General features: G+C 38.6%; 1 protein-coding gene across 5 annotated transcripts in view; it reads left to right on the top strand.

Annotated features, from left to right (window-relative positions):
- Positions 1-209: 209 nt before the first annotated feature.
- LOC115210345 (D-ribitol-5-phosphate cytidylyltransferase) overlaps positions 210-21,671 on the top strand; it is a 178,612-nt gene continuing 157,150 nt past the window's right edge. For 3 of the 5 annotated variants that reach the window (XM_036502142.1, XM_029778882.2, XM_036502143.1), the window contains exon 1: positions 210-402. In XM_036502142.1, the coding sequence (XP_036358035.1) occupies positions 251-402 (152 nt within the window). In that variant the 5' untranslated portion in view covers positions 210-250. Of the gene's footprint in view, positions 403-430; positions 541-21,671 lie in introns of those variants that run through there. The other 2 variants (XM_029778881.2, XM_029778883.2) reach the window with 2 other exon arrangements.

The raw sequence follows: 21,671 nt of genomic DNA, 5'->3' as shown, positions 1-21,671 counted from the left end.
AAACGTGTAATATTTACAATTATTTACTTGTGAAAATAGCCTGTTATAAAATTACCTAACTATTTTTCTTTCCATTTCTGATATTTTATTCTGTATTGTATCATTGCTCTGATAATTACAATATTTGTGTTATCAAATCTGTTTCTACAGCAATCTATGTTGCTGTCAGTGATTGGTCGATTTTCTTCGAACGAAAATAGCAGCCAATCCCCATCTTTGTCACAAATCATCAACAAACAACACGTTTCCAATGTCGGGTGACGAAAGTCCAGTGGATTTCAATGTGTGCGTTGTTTTGCCGGCTGGAGGTTATGGTTCACGGACGGGAGTGCCTACTCCAAAGCAATTTTGGCCCATTATGGGGAAACCGTTGATCGCATATACTTTGGAAACATTTAATAGGCAAGTAACAAAAAAAAAAAAAATCACAACGAATGTTTTTCTTTCTTTTTGTGTATAACAGCTGGATACACTGACAATGATATTTGCATTATTTGTTATTGCTATCATTTTAAGTAGTTCATCATCCCGAGTTGTAGGGTAAGTTTATCAGTTTCTAGCTGTTCCAGCTCTTTAGCTGCTGTGTTCCAGCTGCGTGTATGTATATCAAATCTTCGCATGTTATGTCTAGCTACATCTTTGCATATTGGTCGGAGTCCACCCTGATTTCTTGTATTACTACATGACTGCGAGAATATTTCTTTTGACACTCAATTTTGTGCGTTCTTTGGACTTCTCCAAGCCGGTGATGGTTTCGTTATAATTGCTTAGACTACTTTACCTTTTCGTGTGATCGCGATTTCTCTCATGAGCTTTCCTAAAACATTTCGCGGTATATCGTCCCATGCCTTCGATCTGTATATATTTGGGTGGATAAATACTATTATTCAGTAGGGGGGCAAAACGAGTAACTTCTAATTTCTTTTAATGCCTCTTTACTTATCTGTTTAAAACTATGACATTGCAAGTATTACATCATCATTTTGTACTGTCGCGTCATACTTGGGAGTAAAAATTGGTCGGCATAGTTGTTGAAGTTGAGAGAGTTTGAAATATAGTCAGGTGACATACCTTTTTCAAAAAATTTTTCCTCAACTTAGACCCGATTGTAATTGAGGTTGCTAATAAAATATCCGGATAATTTTTAGTGTTTAACAAGCAATATTCTCTTTGTTGGATTCTAAGTCAATTTTTTCCCCACACTAATTTGATAATTTCCAAAACAAAAAGGTCTAAACTGGGACAAAATGAGTAATGACTCATTTCAATGATTTTTTTCTTCTTTTACTGAATGGTGCGTAAATATATTATGTAGAGAACCACTTCAGCAGACCGTGAAAATATTCTGTTTACTTTCTAGATTTAGTCGAGTTTCGTTAATTTCATATGTGCCATTTGACCTACATAATTTAAATTTTGGCGCAGTTTGGGATCAGGACGCCCACGTAGGTTGGACTTTCTCCGCTTTGACGGGATTCTTTCTGGGTTTTTTTCCACCACCGCCTCGAAATAATGGGGTAGGGGAGCTTTTTATGAAAAAGAATTTTGAAAATTAAAAAAAAATTTCACCCACCTCCCCTTCCATCCTCACCCTTACTGGTTTTGGTAAAATTTTTTCACTAAGCACTTAAAAACGATGGGAAAGCCTTTTTGGTGAAAAAGAATTTTTGAAAATATTCTCAGAATAAAAAGTATGTTAAGGGAGATTTATTCAGTTGTTTTTAGCTCATCCTACCACCTACCCGATACTTTGTTTCTTCCCCACCCTTCAATATCAAGCGAGTCTGTGTGTTTGTGTGTAAGAAAAAACATTTACTAACAGAAAAGTATATCATTAAAAACAAAAAGAATTTGAAAATTTATGATTTTTTTCAGTCCCCTCCCGTTTGTTTCAGTTTATAATTTTAAAAATATTGGTAGGGACCTAAGGTCTGATGGGATTTGTCCATAGTGATTTTAAAAAGATAATGTATTTTAATAGCATACTCTTCTGTTAGTAAATGTCTTTTTCTTACACGGACTCGCTTAGTGTGGGGGAAGAGGATAGAAATTTAAATTACAACTTTTCTTTTTGTTGCTTAAATCCCAGCAATGGACCACCATTCCATAAAATGTGTTTATGGTGAGGAAAGTTTGAAAAACATCAATACATGTTCAAGACAGCTAAATCTCCCTTAAATCAGTTTTTCTTCTGAAAATGTTTTAAAAAATTTTTTATCTACCAAAAAGGCTTCTCCCATCGTTTTTAAGTGTGTAATGCAAAGAGAAATTGGCCAGAAAAAAAAATTAGTCTGGAGGGGGAAGGGTGGAAAAAATCATGAATTTTCAAAAATTTCATGCATTTAGAGCTCATTTGCTTAACTGACATAGTTTTTATGAAAAAACATCTTTTTTCAAAGTCAAAAATGCAATAAATCTTACTTATTGTGCCCCTACTCCTATACTTTGCAAGACTGCTTTCTGAGACTGACAAGTGTTTGTTGTTTCCTAGTTGTTGCTCTGTATATTGCATCAAGTTTGAGTCAAACTAATATAAAACAAAAATTGGTATCGCTGTGGGATATTATATTTTTGACACGTTTTTAATAAAAAAAATTAACTTCTAATCTTTTCATTTTCTTATTGAATATTTAATTTTGTTAAACATTAACTTAATGATTTTCAATTAATTAATAAATGTTTGAACAGTTTAGGTTTTGGAAGTGTGTTGCTTAATGTTTAGAAGTAAAAACCAATTGCACACAACACAATATTCAGATGATTTTATTTTGAACCTTCTTTCAATTGTAAATTGAATAAGGACTTCAATCGCACTATTGTTGATTTAATTTATGACACATAAAACCATCTATGTATTATATTTAATGTATGTACACTGTCGATAGACCAATTGCTGCAGTGTTTGTCCTGAGATAACATCTCTTGTGGACATGTGTTAAAAACACAATAAATATTAAAGAGATATAAAAATTCACTCTTGCAGTGGTGATCAAGAGCACCAGTGAGCAATGAAGGAGCTTGGAGTAGGCTTGATGGTGCAATTTTCCAAACACAGTAACAAGGAACTGGGTAAAATGTTGTACAATAAGCACCTGGTAGTTTATAGAGAGGGCATATATAAGATCTGCAAGGAACAATGTAGTGTAAAAGGGAAAACATAAAGTTACCAGCTAAGAACAAATGGTAAAGACAAATGGAGTACTTAAAGAATAAGAAAAGAAACTTAAAAAGGCACCTAATTCTGAAGAGACAGAGTGACAGTTAAAAATCTGGAAAGACCTCAGAAAGATATAATGCTTTCAGTAAAGACAATGACTGAAATGAAGGAGAGAATAAGATCAGTCCTTCCAGAAGCTTTACAAATATACCAGGAGTCTCTTCAATCAGCCATCATCAAGAGCACTCTCAATAGAGCAGGACATTGTGGAAGAGCACTTGAGGAAGACATATTTGAATCCCAAGTGGCATATTCCACTGAGAACAATGCAGGTTTCATGTTAAACTCTTCTCAAGGATGGTTATACCACTCCACCATTTGGGTTCATACTCCACTGGATTTAAGATGTGCTTCTGCACCAAAATGTACACAACCATTTGGGCTTAACTAGAGGTGGTAATTGCATTGGGATGCACAGTGTCACCAATATTTTTTATTCTGGCAATGTAGGTGCTTAGAGTCGCAGTAACTAAGGCAATAACCAGTGGAACTTGTCAGAGGATGTCAAATGTCACCACTACAGGCCTTCATGGACCACACTACTATTGTGGCATCCAAAGACTTGCAATTTAATTCACTCTCTTGTACCTCTATCCCCCCCTCTCTCTCCCTCTCCATTTTTCTCTCTACCTTTCTTCTCCCTGCTCCCCCTAAGGTCCATCCCCTTGTCTCTCTTTTCCTCCCTGTCCTTTTACTTCTTTCTCTCTACCACACCTCTATCCCGCTCCCCTCCCCTTGCTGACCTGCCATTCTTTCTCTCTCCTCTCAGGTCAATTCCCTTGTCTCTCTCTCTCTATTCCCCCCCCCCCGGCTGATCTGCCACCAGCTTTTTTCTTCTCTTCTCTCCTCTCCCCCTCAGGTCAACCATCTTATCTTTCCTTCTCTCTGTTCCTCTATTTCATTCTCACTGTATCTCAGGCGAAGGTGTCAAGGAACTGGTCTGCGAGGGAGTTGCAATTGTTCGTCCGCGCCTGGAAGATTGCCGAGGGTGACTCGCCAAACAATATCATTACAGCGGCGCTTAAGAGCAATGATTTATCCAGGACCACCGCCCAGATAGAGCGAAAGAAACGAGAATTCCTCCGTTCATACGCTCTCTAATCAGGCAACACATGGACACTCTGGACATCATCCTAGGAGGTGACTGCACCAGGGAAGACCAAAAGGATGGAGAAAGCATCCAGGACCCAACAAAAGACACAACTGAGATACCTGCAACCAAGGGAAACAATGGCACATGTCCATCCCCCAACACAACTGAAAACGCAAAAAAAGGAAAGCACCCTAAAATCGACGGAAAACAAGAGGTAAAAGACAAGAAAACTAAAACAAACACTGTTCAGAAAAAAACAGAAGAACCCCAGCAAAAGCTACAAGGGCAAAAGCAGAAGCATCTGCAAATTCTACCTGAAGGGAGACTGCTGTCATTTTGCACATCAGAAGCCCTGCCAAAACCGCATGGACACAAGACAACCCCCCCCCTCGGGGAGAACAAAAAGAAAAAGAAAAATATCAAAGAAGGTAAAATGGCGCACTGACTACTCCTGAAAGACGATATGTGGATGTAGTGTGTGGTTCAAAAAAGATACTGCATAGCCCAACAAATGGCCAGCTTCACCCAGATGTGAGAAGGGCAGCAGCTGAACAGCAATCTTTTTTGTGCATGGCACAAAAAATTGTCCAGCAGCTGACCTGGCTACAAACACAAAGCTGGAACTACCACCACATAAGGCCACCACCAACAGATGCAAGATGGCCACCATAGACACCAACACACACACCACAAAAATATTTCTACTGAACATAGGAGGGCTGCTGCGCGGCAACTGTAAAAGGAAAATCTCATTCCTGAGAGACCTTGTGGCATGCAATCAAGCTATATGCATGGCACTCATAGAAACGCATCTTGGACCCAATATAGGAGATGCAGAAATACACATACTGCAATATGCTGTCATACGCTCAGATAGAAAAGGGAGGAGCTATGGTGGAGTTGCAATGTACATCCGAGATGACCTCATGCCCCAGGTCCTGTTATCATATTCAAACTCAGTGTGTGACACTCAAATTGTACACATAAGACAACTGAATATCGTCATATATACTACTTGTCGCCCACCAGATGCCCCAAATCACACAGACATGTTTGAAGACTGCCTAACAAAAATAGAAGTTCTCACCAACCTGGAACAACACAACAGTGTATTCTTCATGGGTGACTTTAACTTCCTCAATGTGGAATGGCCTGGGGAGCAGAATGCTCCCAGGGATGACACACCATCAGCAGGCACAGGCAGAGTCCCTGCTCCATCTCACAAATGCCTCTTTCATGGAGCAAATAGTGCTGCAACCAACAAGGGCAGATAATATACTGGATCTCTGCTTCACAAACAATATGGATATTATCCATAATGTTAAAGTGATGCCGACAATGATCTCGGATCACAACATAATAGAGCTGTCCTATGTATGGACCAAAAGCTCCCGCAGACACACAGCCTTTACGAAGCATCCACAATCTCTCCAACTTAAACTTTCATAAAGCAAATTGTTAGTTGATCGAGAAAGAGATCCTCAAACAGGATTGGCCTAAATGTCTCTCCACACCAGACATTGACATGACACACAAACGCTTCATGTCCATAATGCAAGCCATGTGACAAATATGTCCCAGTGTGCAGGGCCAGCACACACAAAAACAAAAACAGGATCCCCAGAGAAAGGAAGATTCTTATGAGATGACGGACAAGGATTGCGAACCGCCTGAGCAAGCACACCAAAAGTGGTGAGAAGTCTCGGCTAATGGAAATTGAGAAAAGTCTGCATCAGTCTCATGAAAAAGAGAGTGCAAATAAAGAAGCTTGGGTAATAGAAAATATAAAGTCAAACCCTAAAGCTTTCTTTAAGTTTGCCAAAGAGACAGCCACAGTGCACCAGAGAATAGGACCTCTCTTCCAAAAAGATGGCTCCCTCACAGGAAATCCCATGAGGATAAGTGAAATACTGAACAATCAGTTCCAAAGTGTGTTCACTACACCTCAAGGACACAGGCAAGTAACCAAACCAGAAGAATTCTTTGCCACTTTACCTGCGGCCAAAGAGGCAAAAATTGCACAAAACACATAATATATACACATAATGAATGTCATGGCTTGTGAATCAACACAAACATGTGCAGAATCTGTGACCTATACAAAGTGTTCACACTCTCTACGAAAAAGGCAATATTGACTTTTTGATATTCACAATATTTCAATCATTTAAAAATGTTGTGAACTGAATGTGATTTGGAAAATGTAAGTTGTTAACAGAAATTAATGAACAAAACCAGCTGATCTGGATGAAATTTCTGAGAGTCAAAGTGAAAGATTGCCCCAAGGGAATACAATTACAAAAATTTTTTGGAGTGCATTCAATGTATCTCAGCTCCAAAGATTTGGCTGCTATTTCTAGCATGCTCTGCTACCAGGTAACAACTATTTGCGATAAAGGACCCAAAATACCTGTTATATGGTCGCAGCACGTGCAAGAAATAGCAGCCAAGTCTTTCCTTTTCCAGGGAAAGGAGCCGTTTGCATGTGATTTCAATGTCAGATCTGTTGAAAGCATGCAGAATAACCTCAAAAAGAAAATAAAAAATCATGAAACAAAACTCTGTTGCTGGGAAACTCAGACTTTCCAGGTACCCAACAGGTCACAGGTAGTCTAGTATATATATAAATATATATTGGGTCATCCCATAAATAATGTGGTTTTTAAATACTTTTTCAAAATTAAGATAAAGTTCTTTTTTAATCTAAAATATACTCTCCTTCACTTTCTAGAATGCTCTTCCGTCTAGACTTGCAAGGTCCTTCTTCCAAAAGTTCCCTCTTCACTTGTGTGTGACTAAAGATACTCCCCCACTACTATCCTGACCTTGTCTACAGAATTAATATTTTTCCATCGAAATTATTTTGAAGACTGCAGAATAAATGATAACAAGATGGGGTAATGTTTGGCGAATATGGTGAGTAGGGCATTGTTTCCCTTTCAAACTGCTCCAGTCATCCTCGCTATATGTGGCCGATCATTATCCTGATAGAAGAACACCTTTCATCTTGAAACCAAAGGTGGCCATTTTTCTTCTAGCACTGACTTTAGCCACTCAAGCTACTTGTAGTATATCTCCTTTTTTATCGTTTGGCTTGGGTTTAAAAGTTCAAAGTGGACTAAACCTTTCATATCTCACCAAATAGATAACAACATCTTACATGGGTTAAGACCTTCTTTAGCTTGGGGTGCTGGTGTTTCTCCTTTCCCTACGCACTGTCTTTGGCACTTGACTTTTTATAGAGAACCCATTTCTCGTTACCAGTCACTATTCAGTCCAAGAAAGGTTCATTCGTGAGATGTGACAGCAAAGAAGAGCACACATTTACTCTCTGCTGATGATTAGACTCAGAAAATTTGTGAGAAACCCATTGACCTAATTTGCTAACCTTTCTAATGGCATGCAGGTGTCAAATAGTTGAATGACCAAATCCAAGCTTCTCTGCTAGTTGCTCAACAGTTACGTTGGGAGTTTTTTTCACCAGGGTTTGCAGGGCGTCCTTGTTGAGCTCTATAGATCTTCCAGGATGAGGCTCATCTTCTAGGCTGTAGTTTCTGGCTTGAAATTTCTGGAACCACCATTGACACTGGGTGACACTTGTCAAATCCCCATGTACTGCATTAATATTCCTCACTCTTTCTGTTGCGTTGTTGCCTTTATTGAACTCATAAAGCAAAATATGCTGAATATGCTTTGTCACTTCCATTATAGCTTTAAAAAATGACTGTTAATATCGAACTGCACTCTTCAAAGCTTGCACTAAGAATAAGCACAATATAAAATTACTATCTGCTTTTATAGCAAGTTGATTCAGGTAGTTTATCCTGTCCTCTTCTGATTTTTAATGCATGCAATTGAAAAAACCGCATTATTTATTGGATGACCCAACATATTGATATGGCTGTAGCCGTGCTGGAGCACTGCCTTTCACTGTTTTGGGGTTTCCTTTCAGTACTGTTTTTGTTGCATGTTATATATATATATAAATAACACAAGCTGTGGTTGATTTCTTTTCGTTCTTTGGACTTTTCCCTTTCTCCTTTCCAATGAAGAGTTATGCTCGAAACATCATAAACTCTCTCCTTTTACTGAGCATCAAACTAATACATTCTTAGTGTATGCTCTCTTATTGTCTGTTGTTGTTATTTTTAGTATTTGTTTATTTGAAATGATTGTTTAATTGAATTGCCTACATATGTTATCATCATCATTGAACATCCATTTTTCATGCTGGCATGGCTGGGATGGTTTGACAAAACTGGTAAGCTGGGGAGCTGCACCAGGTTCCAGTGTAATTTTGGCATGCTTTCTACTCTTGATGCCCTTCCTAACATCAACTACTTCAAGAGTGTAGAGTGTGCTTTTTACTTGCCATCGGCATGGGTGCCAGTTATGAAATACCACCATTGGCCACAACTGCAATCTCATTTGGCTTGACAGGTCTTCTCAAGCATAGTACATTGTGTCCCACATTATTAGGAAATCAACCTTCATTCAAAACCAGTTGTTTTCCTACTAACTGTTGGCAGCACCTGTCTGTGCACATTGTTAAAATAAATCGGATTTGCACAGACACCAACAAATGGCAGTCATTTTTGTGATTGGGCAACATTTTCACTATCACAAATTATTAGGCAAGTATAATAAAAATGTCAGAATAAACATTTATTTAATTCAACAGTAAAGGTTTAACAAAAGAATTATTCATAAAGGTTTTAATGGTAAACATGCTAATACATTCGAATGAAATAATCATGGGATTATGATGTCATATAGCTTCTAATGTTTGATGCATTATCTTCCACATGCAATAACCTTTCTTATGCTCTGATCCATTGAATTTGTCATGGTGATGATATCCTCTTGTGTCATGCTTTCTTTGAGCAGTATCTACAGTAACATCCCAGAAGGGCAACTTTACTTGAAAACTGCCATCCATCTTAGTAAACGTGCCTCTTCAGGACACTCCACTGGTTCTTGATCGGGTTTAAGTCAGGGGAACAAGATGACCACTCCATCAAATGACCTACAGAGAAGCCTATTTGCTGCAGGTATTCCTTAGAATTCTTTGCTGCAGGTATTCCTTAGAATTCTTTGCTGCAGGTATTCCTTAGAATTCTTTGCTGCATGAGATGGGGCATTATCTTGCATGAAGACCAGCTTTCTCTTAAATGAAAGTTTCTGCTTTTTGAACCATAGTTGGTAATTGTCCTTTAAGAAGGTAACATGTTTTTGATGTCATCTTCCATGACCCTACCATCATACCACAAATGATGCCATCCCAAAACATGACCCCCCCTCCACCTCCCTACTGTTGGTGTCTCAAATGACAAGGATGGTTCCTGCTGATTGATACCCAACCTTTACTCCAGCCATTTGGTCCATGAAGGGTAGCACGGCATTCATCAGTGAACAGAACTATTGAAAAATCTTCCTTCATGTATTCTTCTGCCCATTTCAGTCTCCTCTGTTTATGAACAGCCTTCAGATGGGACCTTGTAAAAGGTTTGACATTCCTGACTACCAGCTTCAAGAGGTGACATCTGATAGTTTTCAATACATCTTCCCTGCCACGATGTTTTAAGAGTTCATTAGTTGTCAGACATGGGTTCCACTCAACTTCCCTTTTCATACGTGGCAAAGTATGATTCAAAGCAACTCTTGATTCACCCTTATCTCCCCTCCACCAGACAGAAATAGGAGATTGCACAAATTTCTTCACTGTTTGGTGATCTCTTCCCAGTATTTTCGATATTGCTATGGTTGTTCTTCCTTTTCCAAGCTCTGACATGATGGTAGACTTCTCATTCGAGGTAAGATCACATTTCTAACCCATAATGACACCTAAATTGGGTACCTGCCTAATAATTTGGGACAGCAGAAATGTTGCTGCTATTCAATAATGGCTACTGTATGTTTCCACCTGCGTAGATCTGATTTATTTTAACAGAATGTGTGCAGATAGGTGTTGCCAACAGTCAGTGGGAAAACAACAGGTTTTGAATGAACATACATTTATTTATTGAGAGAAGGTTGATTTGCCTAATAATGTGGGTTGCAGTGAATATTGCCAAAGGTCTCAGTCACTTGTCACTGCCTCCATGAGGCCCAAAGTTCAAAGGGTCTCAATTACTTGTCATTGCTTCTGTGAGGTTCAATGTTCAAAGGTAATGCTTCACCATCTTGTCCTATGGCTTCCTGAGTCTACCTCTTCCACGGGTTAACCTCCACTGTTAGAAATCAACACTTCTTCACACAGCTTTCTTTGTCCATACACATCACATGACCATACCAGTGCAGTCATCTCTTTTGCACACCACATCTGATACCTCTTAGGCCCAACTTTTCTCTCAAGATGTTTACACTCTGTCATGCATGCACACTGACATTGCACATCCAGTGAAGTATGCTAGCTTTATTTCTTTCAAGCCTTTACATGTCCTTGGCAGTCACAGCCCATATTTCACTGCCATGTAGGATGGCTGTTCACACACAGGCATTGTGCAATCTGCCTTTCACTCTGAGGGAGAGGCCCTTTATTGCCAACAGAGGTAGGAGGTCTCAGAACTTTGCCAAGCCTATTCTTATTCTCACAGCTACACTCTAGGAACATCCACCTCCGCTACTGACTCAGTTACCTACGTAACAGAAGCTATCAACTACTTCTAGTGTTCTCCACTGGCATTTGATGGAGTCTATTTTCTGCACATTTTTGGTATTAATACACACACACACACACACACACACACACAGAGTGCATAAGATATTTGAGGACAGATTTATGTTTATAAAATAACAGATAATAGCTTTATTTATCTAAAAATGCTATGAGGATAAACATAAATCTTTTTTATCATGTTATTCAATGAAGCCATCTTCAGCTTCATCATCTGCTTCTATATGAGATCTGAATCATCTACATACTTGAATCAAGTAGTCCTGGTTCATTTTGGACATTACTCTTTCAAAGAATCTTTGGTGTCCTTCATTGCTGACAACTCCTAAAACCACGACAGTTTCAAGAAATTTTGTATGAATAACACTTGGAACTTTAGAAGGGTCAGCACATAATCATCTACCTTTTTTTCTGTTAACTTTTTGATCTTGGTTGAAGTTTTTCTCATTTGAGAAAAGCAAAATCAAATCTTCTTCTTCTGGATTTTTCAGTTTGTTTTAGAGCCTTTTTAGATCCAATGTAGTGATTTTCTTTCGCTTTTTCTAACAAATTGACTTTTCCTCGTCATAGAAAATTGATGTCTTAGTGGACAACATTTCTGATTGTTCCTTCTGACATATGGATATCTTTTGCAATTGACCTCATGGACACTCTGGGATTGTAATCAATGGTCTGTTGAACCTGCTGGATAAATTCAGGCACTCTGATAATTTCAGAGCATTTAGAATGTGTTTTATGCTTTGATACTGGTGATACATTTCCATCTTCAGTCTCTAGCTCCTTACAAACTTTGTAGATAAAAGATCTGGCAACTTTTAAAAATCGAGATTTTTCTAATTGCTATGCTCAGTCTTTATAACCACAATAACAGCATGCCTCTTCATTTCTTGAGTAAGCTGAGAGTCTGCCATTATTATTTTCTGAAACAAAGATTATACAGAGTTAGCAAAAAATGCAGCAATGACCCAAAAAAAGCTATATCCTCAAATACCTTGTGCACCCTGTATATATATATATATATATATATATATATATCATCATTATCATCATCATTCAATGTCCGTTGTCCATGCTGGTATGGGTTGGATGGTTTGACTGGGCTGGCATGCTGGAAGGCTGCACCAGACTCCAGTCTGACTTGGCATTGTTTTCTATGGTTGGATGCCCTTCCTAACACTGACCACTCTGAGAATGTAATGGGTGTTTTTATGTGCCATCAGCATGACACCGAAGTGCTTTTATGTGCCACTGGCATGAGTGCCAATTTGCTTGAAACCAGTATCTACCACAATTGCAACTTTGCTGGCTTAATGGGTCTTCTCGAGCTTGACATAATGCCAAAGGTCTCAGTTATTGTCTCCATGAGACCCAACACCTGAAACAAACTCGGCCACTTTGCCTCCTTGAGGCCCAATGCATGAAAGGAACTCAGCCATTTCACCCCTGTGAGGCTCCTTTGCTCAAAAGGAACTTAACCACTTTGTCTCCATGAAGCCCAATGCTCAAAAGGTGTTCTTTACATCATTTTGCCTTTGTATTTGATAATTTGGCCCTCTTCCCAGTTCTGCTTTCCATTTTCGTATGTCCTCATATACACCTTGTCACCAACTTTAAAAAATCCTGCTATGTCTTCTCTGGCACTTTTTCTTTTCTTGCCAGGTAGCAATTTATCAAAAACTCACTTTACTTTACTTGCAAACATCAACTCCACTGGTGAGCTATTTGCTGGTGTATTCGGATTTGGTATAACACAGTACACTCTTAAACATTGCTGAAGAGCTATTTCATCCGTGCTTTCCTTAAAGCTCTTTTAAAGGTAGCAACAAAACGTTCTGCCTGTCCATTAGATCTGGGATGGTATGGCGTCATACTGCAAGCATTTCTCAAAATTTTTTTAATTCACAAGATACAAATTGCGTTCCATTATCATCAATTACTTGTCCTAAGTATTTGAATTTTTTTTCCACTAAGAATTCACACTTTATTGCCACACCAAAGGGAAGCCACTTAAATTTACCATAAGCCACAGTGTGTGTTAATTTTTAACTAATGTGAACATGTGTGACTAAAAAATTCATTCACCCTTGTTGAAAAATCTGTACAAACTTTTCATTTGTCATTCTTCCTTTTTGTATAAACTGTCAGTGTTGCCCAGTCAGCATGGTTATTCTTTTCAATTATACCAAAACTTTCCAGTCTTTCTAGTTCTATGTTAACCTGGTCTATAGCTGCAAATGGTACATTTCTTTTTGGCCTACATACAGTTGTTGCGTGTTTTACTGCAATTTTTTGTTTCAATTCTTCTGTCTTATTTGAACCCTTGACTGAGGCATCTATATTTCTACACAAAACACTTATGGGTGTATCCCATAAATTAAATAGTTGTATTCACTCTGTGCCAAATAAATTGAATGTTTTAATACATATATCTTAGCACTTTTCATTTGACCTCGAAATGTTATGTTACATATGGATTCACCGATAAAAATATAATCTTTTTCCCATAACACCATGTGGTACCTTTTTAGATTTAATTAAGTTTGGCTTACCAACATATTTCCACATTTTTTGTTTATAATAGTCATGTCACTACCTGTGTCAAACTTCAATTTTTTACTCTTGTATTTTTAATTTTCACATTCACCAATTTTCTGTTTGCTGTATTAGCTTTTATTTCTATGAAAAACTTTTACCTTTTCTCCTTGTTCTGTTGTTTTGTCATATTTGTTCTACAATGCGACATTATATGTTCTATATTTCCACAATGAAAACGCTCCACTTTTTTAAATGGACAATTTTTACTCAGGTGCTTATCACCACATGCAAAACATGGGTTACCACTGTTGTATCTGTCTTTGCATTACGGTTGTCACTGTGACATATTGTTATATTCCAAAGTCATCGACAGGATATTTCTATTTGGCACTGTACAATCCCCAGTCATACAGTGTTGTTATCCTCAAAAGGTTGGATTGTTATTGTGCCCACTCAGTACCACTGTATAATTACTATATCAGCACAGACACAGCTTTCAGTACAGTCTACACATTGTCTGGTACTCTATGCACTCCTCACGATACTGGTTGACATCACCTTACTTTATAGTGGCTGGCTCATTCTACTCGTCATGTGGGAGAGGTGTACCATTATTACTAGTTTCCTACAACAGAAACAAAGCTAACTTCTGTGAAGTTTCCAAAACTCCTCTCACTACCCTTACAAAAATATTTTCACAAAAAATTTTTATATTATTGGAATCTGCACAAGATGCCAAAACTAATCCAGTCATAAGCACTTCACTCTCGCTACTTATTGTATATCATCATGCTTATGTTACTTGAAGTCCATAATAAACATGTATTTTAAAAAATTATATTCAAAGATATTTATGTTAAAGCAATGGTTATTCAAACACAAATGTATCTGACCAACTTTGTTTTCTCATAGTTCCAGAAAAATGGATATTTTTTAAATGAAATTTTCTACAAATACACTTCAGATGGTGCAGGTTCCAATCATATGTGAATTTGTTTCGGAAAAAAGTGTTTTTGGTAGAGTGGGGAAAGGAATTTCGGAAAATTCACAAGAGTCAGATTTGTTTCTTCATGACTTTTGAAAAAATGGGCATTTTTAAATGATAATTTTGACAAACACCAAAAGTTGTTCCCCTGGTGTCTTGTGCTTTTTTGTTTACTGAGATACTTGAATATTTTTATTGTAACTTTCCTTGACTTTTTGCATTTTAATCCAAAATGGATATGAACACTGATGTTTCACGTGACAGGCTTGATAATTGTATTCTGTAACATAAAACCAATGGGAGCCGCAATACACAAATAAAAAATCTTTATCCACCAATGTGGGATTGAGCACTCATTCTTGTTCGATATTTATGTGTATGTGTGTGTGTGTGTGTATATATATATATATGTGTATGTGTATATATGTATATATGTATATATGTATATGTATATCTATGTGTATATATGTATATGTATATATATGTATATATATATATCATCATCATCATCATCATCATCGTTTAACGTCCGTTTTCCGCGCTAGCACGGGTTGGACGGTTTCGACCGGGGTCTGGGGAGCAAGGGACTGCCCCAGGCTCCAGTCTAGTCTGGCAGAGTTTCTACAGCTGGATGCCCTTCCTAACGCCAACCACTCCGCGAGTGTAGTGGGTGTTTTTTACGTGCCACCTGCACAGGTGCCAGAGGGGTCTGGCATCGGCCACGTTCGGATGGTGCTTTTTTTATGTGGGGAGGGTGCAGAAATATAGGGGAGCACCAGTGGGGAGGGGTGGTTCAGAGAAATGATGACAGGTTCTAGGCAAGTAGAACGTAGGATATCAAGAGAGGGGTAATGCATGGTGAAATAGCGTATTGAAGAGGGGGGTTCGAAGAGTAGACACCTATTATGGTGGTGGGAGAAGCGACATCCGGGATGGATGGAGCAAAAATATAGAGATATCCAGTATTGGTGGTGGGGGTGGGCAGGGCGGGTGCACCGCGAATACACGATGGTTGATGAATACACGAGAGGCGAGATGGGTAATGGATAAATTAGTTAAAATAATTAGATAGATATAGAAATTAGTTAAAAATAGTTAGATAGATAAGAAAGCATGTATGATTGATGGGGAAGTGAAATAATAAATAAGCATTCAACTTATCTGTTAGATGAATGAATGAATGAAAGAGCAGAAGTTTGGGGCTGCGTTTTTTTTTTTAAATAAAGATTGTCCGGAGGAAGAAGGCGCGAATACACGATGGTTGATGAATACACGAGAGGCGAGATGGGTAATGGATAAATTAGTTAAAATAATTAGATAGATATAGAAATTAGTTAAAAATAGTTAGATATATATATATGTATATATTATATATATATATATGTATATATTTATATATATATATATATATATATTATATATATATATATATATATATAAATATATATATATATGTGTGTGTGTGTGTGTGTAAGAATAGCTTGGGCAAAGTTCAGAGAGCTCTTACTTCTGCTGGTGACAAAAGGCCTCTTGCTCAGAGTAAAAGGTAGACTGTATGATGCATGTGTACGAACAGCCATGCTACATGGCAGTGAAACATGGGCTGTGACTGCTGAGGATATGCTCCGATGGATGTGTAATGTCAGTGTTCACACTCGACAGAGTGTAAGTACCTTGAGAGAAAAGTTGGACCTAAGCAGCATCAGTTGTGGTGTGCAAGAGAGACGTTTGCGCTGGTATGGTCATGTGGCGAGAATGGATGAAGATAGTTGTGAAAAAGTGCCACACCCTAGCGGTTGAGGGAACCTGTGGAAGAGGCAGACCCAGGAAAACCTGGGACGAGGTGGTGAAGCACGACCTTCGAACATTAGGTCTCACCGAGGAAATGACTAGAGACCGAGACCTTTGGAAGTATGCTGTGCATGAGAAGACCCGGCAGGACAAGTGAGACCATAACCCGTGGCTTCTACATGGGATGTAGCCAGTCCACTTATGCATACCTTCCCTTCTTGGGACACAAAACTCTACTTGTGAAGACCTGTTGAGGCAAGTGAAAATGAAAATACAAATCAAAATCGAAATCGATCAACATCAATAGAAATTGCAGCTGTGATACCAGTGCCGGTGGTACGTAAGAGAACCATCCGAACGTGGCCATTGCCAGTGCCGCCCCAACTGGCCTCATACTGGTGGCACCTAAAAAGCACCATCTGATCATGGCCGTTGCCAGCTACGCCTGGCCCACATGCCGGTGGCACGTAAAAAGCACCATCCGATCGTAGCCGTTTGCCAGCCTCGTCTGGCACATAAAAAACACCCACTACACACATGGAGTGGTTGGCGTTAGGAAGGGCATCCAGCCATAGAAACATTGCCAGATCAGACTGGGCCTGGTGTAGCCTTCTGGCTTCCCAGACCCCAGTTGAACCATCCAACCCATGCTAGCATGGAAAGCGGACGCTAAACGATGATGATGATGATGATGTGTATATATATATATATTATATATATATATATATATATATATCACAATCCTTGTTCCTTGATTGTGATGTTGAACTTAAAAATGGTATATGACTATTAATTTTTTCCCACTAGGCCGCTGGTGGCAAAAAAATTCTACAAAAATTTTTTGCCACCCTATATTGATTATATATATATATATATATATATATGTATGTATGTGTGTGTGTGTGTGTGTGTGTGTATGCATGTATGTATAGGCACAAATGTGGGGTGGGTGGTAAGAAGGTTGCTTCGCAACCACATGGTTCCAGGTTGAGTCCCATTGCATGGCACCTTGGGCAGGTGGTAAACAGAAACTGAAAGAAGCCCGTCATATGTATGTATGATGGTTCTAAGGTGTAGGTACAGGAGGTGCTCAGACTCTGCATAAGGAGTAGACGACCACCATATATATATATGTGTTTGTGTGTGTCTTTGTGCCTGTGTTTGTCCTCCACCACCACCACTTGCCTATTGGTGTTGATATGTTTATTTCCCCGTAACTTCACAGTTCGGCAAAAGAGATTGATACAAACAGTACCAGGATTTTTAAAAAATGACTGTGGTTGATTCATTTGACTAAAGTTCAAGGCAGTGCCCCAGCATGGCTGCAGTCTAATGACTGGAACAAGTAAAATATAGAAGATAAGAACAGAAGTGGAGTTCAAAATTTACATGAGCTGTTTCAGTAGTATTTTATTCATGCATTTCTAGTTACATCGTGGCAAAATCCTGTCATCATCAGGTAAATTTTAAACATATCAACAGTTAAGGTAGAAAGAGAAGTTCACCAACAACCATGGTGGAATATGTGACATTTTGAGAAAGTGCAATAGAGTTTATAGAGAAAGTGGGTCAGATTCATAGAGGGCAACTATGTCAGAACTATCCTATTTTTGAAGTTGCTATCTTAATTAGTTTATAGCTTAACTGACCAGGGATCATGTATGGTCATAACATATATATAAAAGAAAAATATATATTCAAGTAGGTCATACAGTTAAGCCACCAGACTAAATGGTTAATATCCATATGCACACAAATACATACACACATCAATATCAATAAAGCTGAAATGCGAAAAAGTTGTTTGTCTCATTTTGGGATGGGAACGATTTAAGGAGCGGTAAATGGGGTCGGATTGGCGCCAAAATTTACAGGGACATGTAAAAAGAGGCAAGGAAGCGACTGGACTAGGTTAGAAACCCCTATCTCAAAAGCTGTGGTTACTAGGGCAACAAAACCCAGACTTTGACAAGTGTTTGTTGTTTCTCTCTTTCGGATATCACCCTGTCTTCTTTGATCTCTCTCTTTCCATCCTTCCCTCCACTTACTCTATAACAACGTTTGACACCTTCCACTCTCATTCCCTCTCTACCTGCAGCGTGTCTTTGTCACTCTTTCTCCCACCACCTCTCCCACTGTACGTATGTCTGTATCTATAGTGAGAAAGCGTTGACAGCCGCAAAAGTTTAAATATTCCCGCCACAGGTCTTTTAGAACAGTGAATTATTATCGCCCACCACCACTGTACAATCATAACAGATATTATTAATCAGATATATTGTGTTAATTTACATATGGTGGTGGGATAGGGGCAGGGGCAAGGGCATACAAAAAACATGTATGCAATAGGTGTATGTATGTATATATGTGTGTGTTGCCCATATATATATATACATATATATATATATATATATATTTAGCTGTGATCTGAACATAACCACTTCTGGCACAGAGGATTGGAGACCCTTTTGGGCGTTCAATTTTCCTTGCTGGAAGGGTTCCCAACCGATGGGCAAAGGGGGTGGGGGGGTTACATGATGGGTTGGTGTTTTCAAAAGGGTTAGCATATGCAACCTGATCACCTCTGCCAATCAAACTCCCAACCCATGCGCTCCCATCGCGACACTGATTCTGCAGAACTGGGTTGGGTATGAAAACCAACTTTAAAGTATAAATATAGATGTTTTTAAATCAACAATGTTGTGTTCGGTTAAGTCCTATTTAGGGTGAAAAATCAATAAACTGATTCCTTTATTAAAAAAATTGATAAACCACTTCCTTATAGGATTTCCCACTAAAATTAACTACACTCCATTTTCAACCATTACTTTTACCAATTTTGATGTATTTTGTTCAGACTCGATGCCAGCATTACTTAGGACTCATGGAATCTTTGAATGCTTTAAGTTCTCCAAGAATGGAAGAAAAGCCCAAAAAAACAATCAGATGCAGGAGTGGCTGTGTGGTAAGTAGTTTGCTTACCAACCACATGGTTCCAGGTTCATTCCCACTGCATGGCACCTTGGGCAAGTGTCTTCTACTATAGCCTTGGGCCAACCAAAGCCTTGTGAGTGGATTTGGTAGATGGAAACTGAAAGAAGCCTGTCGTATATACGTATATATATATATGTATGTGTGTGTATATGTTTGTGTGTTTGTGTTTGTCTCCCTCAACATTGCTTGACAACTGATACTGGTGTGTTTATGTCCCCGTAACTTAACGGTTCAGCAAAAGAGACTGATAGAATAAGTACTAGGCTCCCAAAGAATAAGTCCTGGGGTTGATTTGCTTGACTAAAGGCGGTGCTCCAGCATGGCCGCACTCCAATGACTGAAACAAGTAAAAGAGAGAGAAAAGAGAGAATTGATGAGTGGAAAAACTTGATAAACCAATTCCTTATGAGATTTCCCAATCAAATTGTCTGCAACTCATTTTCAGCCAAACATTTACCAATTTCAGCGGATTTCTCTCAAATTTGATGTCGATGTCATTTAGTTTGGTTTGAAATAAAGAGCTTGATTAGCTTAATACTCCTAACTTAATCCCAAGCAAAGCCGGGCTATACTACTAGTGTGTATATATATATATAATATATATATATATATTTAGCTGTGATCTGAACATAACCACTTCTGGCACAGAGGATTGGAGACCCTTTTGGGCGTTCAATTTTCCTTGCTGGAAGGGTTCCCAACCGATGGGCAAAGGGGGGGGGGGGTTACATGATGGGTTGGTGTTTTCAAAAGGGTTAGCATATGCAACCTGATCACCTCTGCCAATCAAACTCCCAACCCATGCGCTCCCATCGCGACACTGATTCTGCAGAACTGGGTTGGGTATGAAAACCAACTTTAAAGTATAAATATAGATGTTTTTAAATCAACAATGTTGTGTTCGGTTAAGTCCTATTTAGGGTGAAAAATCAATAAACTGATTCCTTTATTAAAAAAATTGATAAACCACTTCCTTATAGGATTTCCCACTAAAATTAACTACACTCCATTTTCAACCATTACTTTTACCAATTTTGATGTATTTTGTTCAGACTCGATGCCAGCATTACTTAGGACTCATGGAATCTTTGAATGCTTTAAGTTCTCCAAGAATGGAAGAAAAGCCCAAAAAAACAATCAGATGCAGGAGTGGCTGTGTGGTAGTAGTTTGCTTACCAACCACATGGTTCCAGGTTCATTCCCACTGCATGGCACCTTGGGCAAGTGTCTTCTACTATAGCCTTGGGCCAACCAAAGCCTTGTGAGTGGATTTGGTAGATGGAAACTGAAAGAAGCCTGTCGTATATACGTATATATATATATATGTATGTGTGTGTATATGTTTGTGTGTTTGTGTTTGTCTCCCTCAACATTGCTTGACAACTGATACTGGTGTGTTTATGTCCCCGTAACTTAACGGTTCAGCAAAAGAGACTGATAGAATAAGTACTAGGCTCCCAAAGAATAAGTCCTGGGGTTGATTTGCTTGACTAAAGGCGGTGCTCCAGCATGGCCGCACTCCAATGACTGAAACAAGTAAAAGAGAGAGAAAAGAGAGAATTGATGAGTGGAAAAACTTGATAAACCAATTCCTTATGAGATTTCCCAATCAAATTGTCTGCAACTCATTTTCAGCCAAACATTTACCAATTTCAGCGGATTTCTCTCAAATTTGATGTCGATGTCATTTAGTTTGGTTTGAAATAAAGAGCTTGATTAGCTTAATACTCCTAACTTAATCCCAAGCAAAGCCGGGCTATACTACTAGTGTGTATATATATATATATATATATATATATATATATATATATCATCATCATCATCATCATCGTTATATATATATATATGTACACACACCAGAGTCTGGCCATGTATATACATGCATTCATACATACACATCTATATATGTAGACACACATTTAAAAATATAAGCATGGTATAAGCATTTACTTGGCTTGATGGGTCTTCTCAAGCGCAGCATGATGCCAAAGGTCTCGGTCATTCATCATTGCCTCTGAGAGGCCCAACACTTAGGTTCTTTTTACATGCCACTGGTCTTGGTCACTAGTCATTGCCTCTGTGAGGCCCAAAGTTCAAAGATCATGCTTCACCACATTGTCCCATGTCTTCCTGGATCTACCTCTACCACAGGTTACCTCCATAGAGATCCACACTTCTTTACACAGCTGTCCTCGTCCATACACATCACATGACCATACCAGCACAGTTGTTTCTCTCGAACACCATATCTGATGCCTCTTATGCTTAACTTTTCTCGCAAGATGGTTACACTCTGTTGTACATGCACACTGACCTTGTACTTCCAGCGAAGCATACTGGCTTCATTTCTTCCAAACCTATGCATGTCCTTGGCTGTCAC

This window comes from Octopus sinensis, linkage group LG4, assembly GCF_006345805.1.
Source record: "Octopus sinensis linkage group LG4, ASM634580v1, whole genome shotgun sequence".
Classification (NCBI taxonomy): Eukaryota; Metazoa; Mollusca; class Cephalopoda; order Octopoda; family Octopodidae; genus Octopus; species Octopus sinensis.
The sequence above is the reverse complement of the archived record's forward strand: the minus strand, read 5'-3'. Positions and strand labels throughout refer to the sequence as shown.